At 38.9% G+C, this 12,945-nt stretch overlaps 1 protein-coding gene and 1 non-coding gene across 2 annotated transcripts in view; both read right to left on the bottom strand.

Moving 5' to 3' along the window:
- The window catches only part of POLR3E (RNA polymerase III subunit E), a 30,855-nt gene extending 18,174 nt beyond the window's left edge, over positions 1–12,681 (bottom strand). The window contains exons 1-10 of the mRNA XM_087942167.1: positions 12,211–12,681; positions 9,150–9,233; positions 8,221–8,271; positions 8,037–8,114; positions 6,698–6,813; positions 4,430–4,512; positions 3,019–3,126; positions 2,403–2,452; positions 1,219–1,338; positions 197–282 (exon numbers count right to left, since the gene is read on the bottom strand). Coding sequence (XP_087798293.1) covers positions 197–282; positions 1,219–1,338; positions 2,403–2,452; positions 3,019–3,126; positions 4,430–4,512; positions 6,698–6,813; positions 8,037–8,114; positions 8,221–8,271; positions 9,150–9,185 — 728 coding nt within the window. The 5' untranslated portion in view covers positions 9,186–9,233; positions 12,211–12,681. The remainder of the gene's footprint in view (positions 1–196; positions 283–1,218; positions 1,339–2,402; positions 2,453–3,018; positions 3,127–4,429; positions 4,513–6,697; positions 6,814–8,036; positions 8,115–8,220; positions 8,272–9,149; positions 9,234–12,210) is intronic.
- Positions 12,629–12,710, bottom strand: TRNAL-AAG (transfer RNA leucine (anticodon AAG)). Its single transcript has one exon. It is a non-coding gene; the product is annotated as a tRNA-Leu (tRNA).
- Positions 12,711–12,945: the final 235 nt, after the last annotated feature.

Genomic DNA, 12,945 nt, shown 5'->3' with positions numbered 1-12,945 from the left:
GAAAGGAACACATCAAAATTATCATTAGAAATCAGCAGAGGGTAGCCGACTGAATTATCCAAGCCAATACAGTGCATAAAATGTGGGGAATCTGGCCCTGCTCTAAGCCACAATATTGACAACGATCTTGCAATGGTGGCTCAGCATCTTTGCATCTCCCCCTCAGCAGCCCAACTGACTTCTCCCCTTTCCTCACCTTGGCGATTTAATTAATTCCGTGTTCCCAGCCATGCTGTGACCTTGGCTGAATAAATACTGGCGCTCGTGCTCAGAACGGCTGTCCTAAGAGAAAAAAGAAGAGGAAGAGCCATGGATTCCACCAACTTTAATGGCCATTTCAGGACGATCGCATGAAAATATGCAGTTAGGAGCTAACTGTTCTTCCTGTTCAGGAAGAGGAAGGAGGAAAGGAAAGGAAAAGGATGATGGACCCCCCCTGTAATCAACTGTCATGAAGCTTGTTAGGGATAACATTGTTTACCCTAACTGGTTTGGGTAAAAATAATAAATAAGTTATCATGGTTTGTTAGTTAACAAATAATAAGTTAGTGTGTAACTTTAACTACAAGAATATAATTAAGGGTGTGGTTGTAAAAGCACCATAAAAGAAGCAAGTCAATTGCAGCTCTCTCTCTCTGGCTTAATGATCCCTAATTTACTGGATGGATTGATGACTGCGTTTTTTCCTTACTGGAACGGAGGAGAGAAAGGAGTGTTGATTTCTCAACGGAGAGAAGAGATAATACGGACTGATTTATTGTAAGTGAACTGACATTGGCTATTCAACACGGACTTTGCAAATTGAGTATCCTCGGCTGGACTGACTGAAATGATACATGACTAATGGACCGTTTATTTTGACTATGCTATAATTCCTAATGGAATAAAGTATATTTTTGATAGCACAAGCGTATCTGTTTTTTTACTGCGTGTTAACTAAAATATAAACTTATCTCACACATTTACCTGTCTGCCTATCTGACTACGCTACACATTCTGTTTAGTTTGTTTTCCTTAACACTCGTTGGGGAATTCAGGCTTAACAAAGCTGTCATAGTTTTGACAATTCTCACAAGGGAAGAAGATCCGGAGAACCAAAATCTCTACCATCAGATTGTATAAAACTGTGAGGGAAAATCAAATCAGCTACTTTAGCAGACCATTTCTGCAAGATGTAATACACATGTGCTGCAGAAACACAAGTCCTTGGAAACCTACCTTCAACCCGTAATAATGGAGGTGAACCCAATGCTCCTCTGCTTGTCTTTTCTGCAGGAATTCGTAAGATTGAACTCGCCGTTGGCGGGCCTGCTCCGACTCAGGCCTGGAGAACCTCACCTGAAAGAGAGACCTTCCTGTTATTATACAATCAAAATTCCTAATGAGATGGGGACAGGTGAAGACCTCATCCTATCTAGAAAGTAATGATGTTACCATCATTATTCTCATCTTTCCTATTTACCTATCACCTTATCTTCTTATGGTTATAACTTGTTGCTTGTATCTTACTATTTAAATAGCTTAATTAGTATCCTTGTATGATTTATGTTGATTGCTTATTTAGTATCCATGACTATCACTAAGTGTTGTATCTAATGTTTTACAATGAATATATTTTTACAATGTTTATAATAATGATCTATCACTATTGTGGCATGTACACTGAGAGCTTATGCGCCAGAGAAAAATTCCTTGTGTGTCTTATCACACTTGGTCAATAAAGAATTCTGTCCTGTTCTGTTCTATTCTATTCTAATCTAATCTAATCTAATTCTTCATTCCATTGTTCTATTCTGTTTTCGATTCTGTTCTAATTATTCTATTCTATTCTAATTCTTCATTCCATTGTTCCAGTCTATTCTGTTTTCTATTCTATTCTATTCCATTCTACTCTATATATTGTTCTCTTCTCTCTTCTATTCTATTACTGTTCTATGTTCTCTTCTCTTCTCCTATTCTCTTCTCTTCCCTTCTATTCTTCAAAGAACTGACACCTCCTTCCTCTAATAGCAACCAAAGGAGAGCAGAAAGAATTGAGAGGTACTGAACTCAAAATGACTTCCAAATGACTCTGGGCAGTTTAGAACTAGAACCAATATATATATATATTAAAAAGTAAAAAAGATGTAAAAGGCTGGAAGAGCAAAATAATTTTAAAAAGCAAGCAACTTTCCCAAAACAAAAGAACACTTATTGTGGTCGTATATCAAGGACTACACTTGTACGTGCTGGTTGCTCACATGATTGTGGGGATGTTGCAAATGTTGTAATGCGGAGATTTGTCACAAGTCACTTTTTTTGGTGCAACTTGGAATGGTCACTAAACAAACAGCTGTAAGTTGAGGACTATCTGTATATTCCTGGGAGTTAAAGACAGGTGTCAAGAGAACATCTTGACGTACCGTGATTTGCTTCACGTCTTCCTCAACCTCATCCTGGGAAGAGTCCCCATCTGGGACGAGGAAAAGGTGGGTATTAAACAGAAAGCATCTTAACAGTCAACAGTTGCTGCATGTGGGAACATACACAAACCTACAAAGGAAAACGCGGAAAGATAGCTTGTTTTACCCCATAAAGGGAAATTGGCTGAATTTAGAACGCCAATAAGCTGGATGTTTGCGGCAGAGATCTGATTTAGCAATACCACTTATATCACAGTGCATTTACAGCCCTCTCTAAGCGGCTTATAGAGTCAGCCTATTTTTCCCCCACAATTTGGGTCCTAATTTTTACCCACCTTGGAAGGATGGAAGGCTGAGTCAACCTTGAGCCTGGTGAGAATCGAACTGCCAAATTGCTAAACCACGCTTCACAGTCTATAGCATGAAGAGCTAGGCTATAAGGCTGGGGAATTCTGGGCACTGAAATCCCTACATGCTGGCTGAGGAATTCTGGGAGCCTTACAGCATTAAGCTTGTAAAGGCTATAAATCCTGGTTAAAACACAGCCAGCCATTTTAAACATGGAAGCTGGCCATCTTCTCAGACTCAAATACAGAGAATATGGCGCCCTCCTTACGCTCGTTAGCAGCTTCACGTTCTCGGTATTTCGCATCTGCTTTGTCCAGGTAGGCAAAACTTGGCCGCATTTGCAGGATCCCGTGCAAGGGAGTCAGGTGAAGTTCCCCTGCAACAGAGCAAAGCAATTATTTTTAACAAGAGAAATAGCAGAGATTGGATCTAAAACAGCATTTTTCTAGCTCAACGATTTAAAGATGTACGGACTCCAACTCCCAGAATTCCCCAGTAGATATTGCTGGCTGAGGAGAGGATGTCCACGCATGCTGGCTAGTGAATTCTGAATTTTAGAATCCATTCATACAGGCTGAGGAATCCTGGGAATTGAAGTCCACCTAGCTATGCTGGCTGGGGAATTCTGGACCCTGGAAACCACGCATGCTGCCTGAGGAATTCTGGGAGTTGAAGAAAACAGTTGTGGCCCGCCAGCAGCCTGTGGAGAGGGCAGCAGAATCGGACAGTGGGGAGGAGCACGGGCCAGTCTGGGAGTCTGGGGAGGGCTCGGATGTTGATCCTGTGTCCGATACAGAGATGGGGCCAGGACCACCTGGGAGTTATGTGCTGACTCCGGAGCCTCCAGAATCTGACAGCAGCGAGGCAGAGGAGCAGGGGGAACCTGTTCCCAGTGCGCGCTTGTGCAGAGCTGCCAGAAGGCAAGAACAGTTAAGACAAAAGGGGCAACTCGGGAGTAAGGCATGGAGGTGAGTGGCCTTCCCATGAGACATAAAGGAGGAGCAAAGGGACAGGAATCTTTGCAGGAAGCAACTTTGTTCGTACTGGTCACTTTGAAACCTGAAGCCCTGTGTTGAATTTTGTGCTCCATTTGGTTTTGAAAGACTAACTGGTACTGTAGTCATTGGCATCACTTCAAGAAAGATAAAGGTGGATCCTTACCAGACTTCTCCCGAAGGACTTTGGCAGACTTCCATGGGACTATTTATAACTGGTTGAGATTCATTATGGGCTGTGAATGATGATAATTCACAGCCGTTGAACTAAAATAAAAGGGTTTTGAATTTAACACGTGTGTTTGTTGGTATCTCAGGAAGCCTTAGTCAGAACAAACACAAGTTGGTGAGGGGAGAAGCCCTGCTGTAAAGCATAGGCTGCCCTTGGAGAGACGGAATTTGGGTATAATGACCAAACAAAGATTTCTGTCTCTTGCTGGTTGCACTTAAAACAATTCTGCTCAGGTAAAAAGGCAGTAAACTAAGCAGCTACGTTCATACCACCTGCTAACCCTGGTTAGACACCGATGGGGGTTGGAAGTGTCAGAAACTTATGAAAATACAGCCTCCATTGCTAGGCTGTGTTCATGCCCCCAATTTTGCACCAGAATTCTGAAGATGGTAGTGGCTGTTTTTTAAAATGATTTATTCTGGAAAACCACAAAGGTAGGCATAACAACTCACCTCTTTTGTAGATAGCAGCAGCGTATCGTGAAATGTTGCTGGTGGTTTGCGAGGAGCAGAATGTTTGCTTGTCCATCAACTTCCTGGAAAACAGGGAACACAGGAACTCAGGGAAAGGGCATGTGGGAACGATCTTAGGAGACCGGGAGAAGAGACCATGGTCAGATAAGAGAGGATATAGCCCGCAGGTGTATAAAAGGTAAAGAAAGAAGTTCAGATGGGACCCTCCCTAACTTTGAGTGTAAAGTGGGGGGCGGAGAGAGATTTGTACTTTCAGACTTGCAAGATTCTGTTAATGTAACTTTACAATAAAATAGAATTAACTCATTTGGTCGTCTTTCCTGTCTTTGTCCATTTGGTAAGACTGACACTCAAACTAAAGAGGAGCAGCTTACATTGCAAGGCTCAATCACGGTCATAACTTGGGGACTTCCTAAAAGACTCTGGGTAGATTGCAGAGAAAAGCAACAAAGATTAGGAGACTGGAGGCTAAAACATATGAAGAACCGTTGCAGCAATTCGATATTTTTAATGAAAAGAAGGGTTAGGGGTGAAATGATAGCAGTATTCCAGTATTTGAGGGGCTGCCATAAAAAAGAGGGGGTCAAGTTTTCCCTAAAGCACCTGAAGGCAGGACAAGAAACAATGGATGGAAAGTAAACAAGGAGAGAAGCAACCTAGAACTTAAGGAGAAATTTCAGTGAGAACAATTAATCAGTGGAACAACTTGCCTCCAGAAGTTGTAAATGCTCCAACACTGGAGGTTTTCAAGAAGAGGTTGGACAGCCATTTGGTCTGAAATGGTTTATTTATTTATTATAATTTGCCAAACAAACAAAACACCAGGAATAATATAAAAAAAAACCAATGACAGGGACGACAGGCACGTTAGTGCACTTATGCACACCCCCTTTGCGGACCTCTTAAGTGTGGAAGTAAGGTACACGGAAGTCAATTTGCCACTAAAACTGTGAAAATTTGTAGCTGAGACCACTGAATCCGGTAGAGCATTCCAGACTGTGACAACCCTATTACAAAAACTGTGGTGTTTTTTTACAGTCAAGTTTAGAACGGTTTACATTGAGTTTATAAGGGTTGTTCGCACGCAAATTATTGCGATTAAAACAGAAAAATGTCATTTACAGGTAAAACATTGCTATGTACAATTTTGCATGCAATACCTAACTCTTGTTTGTGTATAAAATCTCCTGCCTGAGGAGGGGGGAGGGTTGGACTAGAAGACCTCCAAGGTCCCTTCCAACTCTGTTATTCTGTATTAACCTGCCAATCGAAACCCCTGACAGAGATGGGGATTCCACCCAGCTGAATCTGGACATCCATGGAAAGGCAATACTCATGCTTGAGGGGGGAAATTTGGGGTATGGGATAGATCTGGATAAATGGCAGAAATTATGGAATAGAAATTATAAATCAACAATGTCAACAGTCCATAAAGAGAATTTGTATAAGATGTTTTACAGGTGGCAACTCCCACTCTTAAACATCTTGGCAAAGATGTTTAAGACAAATCAGCAAAATGTTTGGAAGTGTAATCAGATACCTGGATCATACTACCATATGTGGTGGACATGCGCAGAAGCTAAAAGATACTGGACTAAAATACACACATGGTTGGAAAAGATGATAAAACAACATATAGATTTAAAACCTGAGATATTTTTATAGGGGATTTTGCCTGAAAATTATAGCCAAGAAATAACACATTTGATTATTCATGTATTAATAGCAGCTAGAATTGTATTTGCTTAAAACTGGAAAAATGAGAAAATTCCGATGGAGGAGGAAATGATAAAGAAAATAATGGAATGTGTAGAGATGAGTAGGTTAACATTAGCAATTAGACAGCAAGGAGAAAGGGAACATTATAAGATTTGGGATTTATTTTATGGATGGTTAGAAAGTAGAGTAAGAAATTAAAGAATACAGTAATAATGATATACTGTAATAGATCATTCTGAATAAGATACAACATGAATATAATCTAGCAAGAGTTGGGATTTGCTCACAAGGATAGCTGGAAACTGAAACAAAAAACCTAATGACATTGTAATAATGATATAATATGATATACTGTATAATGTTGACTAGAATATAATACGAATTATACAAGAGATGTATATAAATACTATTATGTGCACAAGATATATACACAGTCGACATGCTGTATAATTGAAAGAAGGTTTTATTTGTTGTTTTTGTTATAAAAATAAAAAACTTTTTCAAAAAAAATGGAAAGGCAAGACTTACGAAGAATAAGTGTTGGTCTCGTCCGTACATGTGCCGTCTACGTTGAGAGCAATCTGTTCCCCTTTGCTACGACAGTAGTTGGAATTTGACGTATCAATGGCCATTTCCAGTTCAACCTGAACAAGAGTAGAAGGTGGATCAGCTCAGCGGAATGTGGACATGCAACCATTCACAAAAACCAGAGAGAGAAAAAATAAGCTGCCGAATTTGATAAACACGAGACAGAGGCTGTGTAGTAGTAGCAGATTGGGTGTTATTAACCCCTGGAGGGATCAATAAACTTTTCCTCCAAATCATAATTTTATGCAAGATCAGATTTAAAAAGATAAAAACTACAAATTTTTAAATAGTAAAAATACAAAATAGAAAGAACACAAAAAGTTTTTTAAAAAAAGGTATTACCAACCCCAAGAAAAATAGAAAAGCAAAAAGATAAGATGATGCGAAAGAAAATAAATATATAAAATGATTTCCGCTTTATCAGTGCAAGGATAAACATTAGAAACTTATCACTCTCACTTAAAATACAACCAATGATCTCTTGTTATATCCCATCTTTTATTATACCCAAATCCTTAAAATCTCATCCTTCAGTCCTGGATAGCAAAAGTCTATGAAGGTTAACAAATGTAGCTGTTTTAACCTTGAACAAATAAGCCTTTGAGAAAAGGGAGTTGAATGGCCAATAAATTTAAATAGTGCTTGGTTTGATCGAGAGAATCTTATCTGTTTTTGGAAAAGTTAAAACTGGGAATTTCATTACTAGCTACGCAGAATCACAGCTGGGCTTAGTGAAAAATCACAATATCTTTTGCTTGGCCTAACACTTCAAACGAAACTAGTTACTCTGGTTTCTAAACCATAATTGTCTCTACATGTTCCATCAACTCACCCAATTAGATGTGCTCCATAAAGTACCTTTAAAAGAAAGCTATGGCTTAATGAGAAACATTAAGTACCAATTCTAAGTACTAAAAGTAAATTTTATTCAGTTACTTCCAAACAAACTTTTTCAGATGCATTCTATCTTTTAGCCATCACGTCAGGGATGAACAATCTTGAATCTCCACGTATTTTGAATTATAATTTATTTCAATCCTTCGTTATTGGTTGTTCTAACCAGAACAAGGCATAAACCATAATCCAAAATATAGGAAGAAAAAAGATTTTCTGCCCTTACACCATTTTAGCCCAGCAAGAAGGTAAAATTTCTAACAACGGTGGAATAACAGATTCTTAGAAAGGTTTAACTACATCGTTTCTCCCCACCATTAAAACTTCATCTTAGTTTTGAAACAACGTCTTAAATTTTTTTGAAGGTTTTAAAGTCGCATCCAACCTTTTGTTGCTTTGGTTTGATCTTCGCCGTGAGATGAGTAACTTCATTGTAGGTCATCGAAGCTGGACGAATAGGATACTGCAATAAATCAAGATGCAACTTCAGTTATTTTTTCAAAGACTCTTTCATTGGGTTTTTTTAAAAAAACAAAACAAAACAAAACTTGCATGGAAAAAAAATATACCTGGAATAGATACAGTTTTTCCGATAGACTTTTGGCCAGGTAGACGTCAATCTAGCAAAAAAGGCAGAAGAGATATTCAATATTATTTTTATTTTACTTTCTGGATCTTTGATTCTGAACCTTGGTAAGGTGTCTCGCCCTTAAAATTGCAATTCAGAAGAATAAATCGGTGTGACAAACCAACTAAAAGAAATAACACATTTGTATAAAAAAGGAAGGGAATACATAATAAATTTGAAGCCTTTTTTTCGGAAATGCAAGAAAGTTGGCATAATTGAAGCAGGGAGTTTGAAATGTATTCAGCTGAAAAAGGACTTCATTTAAAAAGGGTGATTTATTTGAAAACGAAGGCCTCTGCGAGAGAAGAGATTAGTATATAATTAGAGAGATGTGAATTTGACAAGCTAAAGCATTCCCCGTTTTCAGTTAGAGCTTAATCTTAATTTTTCACTCTGAAATTATACTGGATATTAACTTTCCATCACAAAATGGTGATCAATGATAAAGCTAACCTGAGAGGAAAACCTTACTACTAAGTCCTTGACTTATGACAATCGGGACCAGAATTTCTGCAGCTAAACAAGGGTGGTTGTTAAGTGAGCCGTGCCCCGATTTTACAACCGTTTTAGCATGGTTATTAAGTGAATCATTGCAATTGTTAAGTTCCTTCATTGAGTTTGCTTATCGGAAACCAGCTGGGAAGATGATTACCAAGTGCCCAAATTTTGATCATTTGGCCACACGGATGTTGCAACGGTCGTAGTGCAAGGATTGGTTGTTAAAATACTTTTTTCATTACTGTCATAACTTCGAATGGCTTCTCAACAAACAGTTGTAAGTCGAGGGATATATACATATATTGTCTATTGGAGAAAAAGCTACAACAGATACGGAAGAAGATTTTATTTTAAAGAAAGATCTTTACTTGCCTCTTGTACAATAGGGTCATCTTCCTCATTGGCCATAGTAGCATTGAAAGAAAATTGGCCTTGCGGTGTTTGCTTTGCGTTAACCTGAAACAAAACACACAATCATCACAACACTGATCTCTTCACTGGATTCAAATAAAGCTTTAACATAAAAGGCAACCAACAACAAACAAGCAGTTCTCGACTTACGACCATAATGAAGCCCCAGCATTTCTGTAGTTAAGTGAGTTTGGCCCCATTTTACGACGTTTCTTGCCACCGTTGAGTGAATCGCTGCAGTTTTTAAGTCAGGAACACGGTTGTTAAGTGAACCTGGCTTCCCCTTTGGTTCTGCTTGTCAGAAGGTCATAAAAGGGAATCCCATGACCCCAGGACTCTGCGAGCGTCTTAATATGAGTCAGTTGCCAAAGCATCTAAATTTTGATCGCATGACCATGGAGATGCTGCAGTGGTCGTAAGTGTGAAAAACTTTTTTCCAATGCCATTATGACTTCGAACTAAACGAATGGTTGTAAATCAAGGACTACCTGTGGTTGTCCTGCCCTTTTCACTTCCATCTTTTGTGAAAGACACATTGAAAAATAATCCAGTTTCTTCTCCCAGTTCTTAGTTTTGCCCTTAAATAGTCTTCCTCTTCTACTTATTTAATTTCAGTCCTAGATGACCAACAAAACTATGAACTTAAATCACCCGAAAATAGAAAAATTAAAGACTACATTGACAGAATAAAATAAGTCATTTCCAACTCAATAAACTGATTCTGCTTTCTTTTCTGATTGTGTATCTTCATTTTACTGAGCTTAGAGAACAGAAACAAACCAGAAACAAGCAAAACAAGAGGACAGAAGATGTTCTATGTTTCAAAAAGTATACATTATTGTGTATTTAGCTTTTGTTCACTGTACAGCTAGTCCTCGACTCATGACAACTGAGCCCAAAATTCATGTTTTTAAGCGAGACATCTGTGAAGGGAGCTCTGCCCCGTTTTACGGCTTTCCTTGTCCACCGTTGTTAAGCAAATCACTGCCATTGATAAGTTAGTAACCAAGGCAAGAATTAGAAACACAGGGAATATTTATAGATTGGTGGCCATACCTTCAAGTGCAGACGAGGTATAAAAAAGATCTAGAAGAATTTGGATTTGAAACAAAAGAAACCCAGCTAGATAAATTATTGCTAGGATCAGAAGAAAAAATAATATCTAAAATATACAATTATGTATTAAACTTTAACTTAGAAGAGGAAGTTGTTAAAGGACCCATGTTAGCCTGGGCTAAAAACTTTGGACATAACATTGATTTAGAAGACTGGGAAAAAGTGTGGCATAAAAATTTTTCTTTGACAAAGTCGGTTGCATATAAAGAAAATTTATATAAAATGCTTTATCATTGGCATTTGGCACCATCCAAAGCAGCCACGTCCTGGCTTCTGCATTTTCCCATCCCTAGCTGGGGAAGTTAGAGCAGGGTTTGATGCCAAGGCTAAATCTCTAACCCCGGTTTAAGAAACCAGGTTAGGAGATCTCGGGCTGATGCAACCTTTTGCAAAAAAAAGAAACCTTTGCGAGGAATTCAAGGAGGCTCCTGGCTTGGATTCACCAGGCGTGATCTTTTCCAGGAGTGGGGGATCCACCCAGGGTTTGGAAAGGCAGGGAGGGAAGGGGGGCACAGAAGGGAAAGAGGGGGGCTCTCCTACCCACCCCAGCTTGGATTCTTCTTTAACCTCTTTTTTTTTAAGTGTATGTGTGTGTTTTTAATTCATAAACATTTTGAATACAGTATATTCCAATCAGGGCTTCTCATTTACAGAAAAACAAAATAAAAACATACAGAACTATGAACATATATACTGATACTAAGAGTATAACAGAATAATTTTGACTCAATTTCTCTTTGTCTTAGCTTATTTATAGTTCTGTTGACGATTATATTAACATAGCTATGGCGATAAACCCTCTTTATATTCAATTCATACATAACAGTCATCTTTCGTCACCTCATTTCCACCTCTTCTCTCTTAACCACTCAGTAAAAATCTATTCCATGTTTAGTAATTCTGTGTCCTCTTTGTCCTTTATTTTTAATGTCAATCTATCCATCTCTGCACAGTCTAATATTTTCCGAATTATGTCCTCCTCTGGTGGGGTGTTTTTGTTTTCCCAATAATGTGCCAATACAATTTTTATGTACACTGAGAGCATTTGCACCAAGACAAATTCCTGGTGTGTCCAATCACACTTGGCCAATAAAGAATTCTTTCTTTCTTTCTTTCTTTCTTTCTTTATTTATTTATTTATTTATTTATTTATATCATCTATCTATCTATCTATCATCTATCTATCTATCTATCTATCTATCTATCTATCATCTATCTATCTATCTATCTATCTATCTATCTATCTATCTATCTATCAGATTTGATTGCTTATTGTACCCTATGACTATTATTAAGTGTTGCACCTTATGATTCTTGAAGTATTTTTTCTTTTATGTACACTGAGAGCATTTGCACCAAGACAAATTCCTTGTGTGTCCAATCACACTTGGCCAATAAAGAATTCTTTCTTTCTTTCTTTCTTTCTTTCTTTCTTTCTTTCTTTCTTTCTTTCTTTCTTTCTTCCTTCCTTCCTTCCTTCCTTCCTCTATCTATCTATCTATCTATCTATCTATCTATCTATCTATCTATCTATCATTCTATCTATCTATCTATCTATCATCTATCTATCTATCTATCTATCTATCTATCTATCTATCATCTATCATCTATATCTACCTACCTACCTACCTACCTACCTACCTACCTACCTATCCTGGCTGCTGTCAATATATGCAAAACAAAATACACAGTCCCTTTATCGTATAACCTTCTGGCAATATATACCCAACCAAATATAAATATATATATTTCTGGGTTCAGATCTATATGTTGCTTAATCATCTTTGAACTTTTATCTTCTGCAGTCCAAAGTGGGGGTGATCCCCAACTTACCCCCACCCCATCCCGGCCAGGCCTTTGCAAATCTCCCAAGTCAGCTTGCAAAACAAGAGCAAAACACGCTTACCGGTTCTGTTGCAAACCGTGCAAACCCCCCCACCCCTAGGATGGGAGGGGGGGGTGGAGGAGGAGTGGGGGTGCTTGGGTCTGGGCCACCCCGTCCCACCCAGTTCTTTCGGCACTGGATGCAACGTGCACGGCAAACCCGGATCTCTCAGCGAGCAGCCATGTTGCGGGAAACTCCTCCAAAGCACGTGGGAAGGGTTGGGTCCGCCTCTCGTACCCATAATGCTCGCCCCCCCCCCACCCCCGGGAGGAAGGGAGGGAGCGGGCGCCAGGGGGCGCTGCGAGCCTGCCTTTGCACGTGCGGGAGGGTCAGTTCGCGTGTTTTAGCTACGTCGGTTCAGACGTGCAAAGAGTTGGTTTGCAAAGAGGAACCCCCTTTTTTAAAAGGAAGGCAAGGGGGGAAAAAAAAAAAAAGGATCTGGCAGCGGTGGGATTCGAACCCACGCCCCCGAAGAGACTGGAGCCTTAATCCAGCGCCTTAGACCGCTCGGCCACGCTACCTTATAATAAAGGGAAAAGCTGCACAGACTATTCAGGCCTGCAAAAAAAAAAAAATGCCTCTGTTTTGGTTTTTCTTTCTCCCCATTTTAGACATGCCTCTGGTTTTGTTTTTTCCCCCCTCCCTTCCAAAAGAGTCCAGATTTATTTATTTATTTATTTATTTATTTATTTATTTATTTATTTATTTATTTATTTATTTATTTATTTATTTGATTTGCCAATTGTTTACAAGATA

This window comes from Notechis scutatus, chromosome 12 (genome assembly GCF_049901735.1).
Source record: "Notechis scutatus isolate UNSWTSFEM ecotype Mainland chromosome 12, rNotScu1.2, whole genome shotgun sequence".
Lineage (NCBI taxonomy): Eukaryota > Metazoa > Chordata > Lepidosauria > Squamata > Elapidae > Notechis > Notechis scutatus.
Note: the sequence above shows the minus strand (reverse complement) of the source record. Positions and strands in the feature narration are given on the sequence as shown.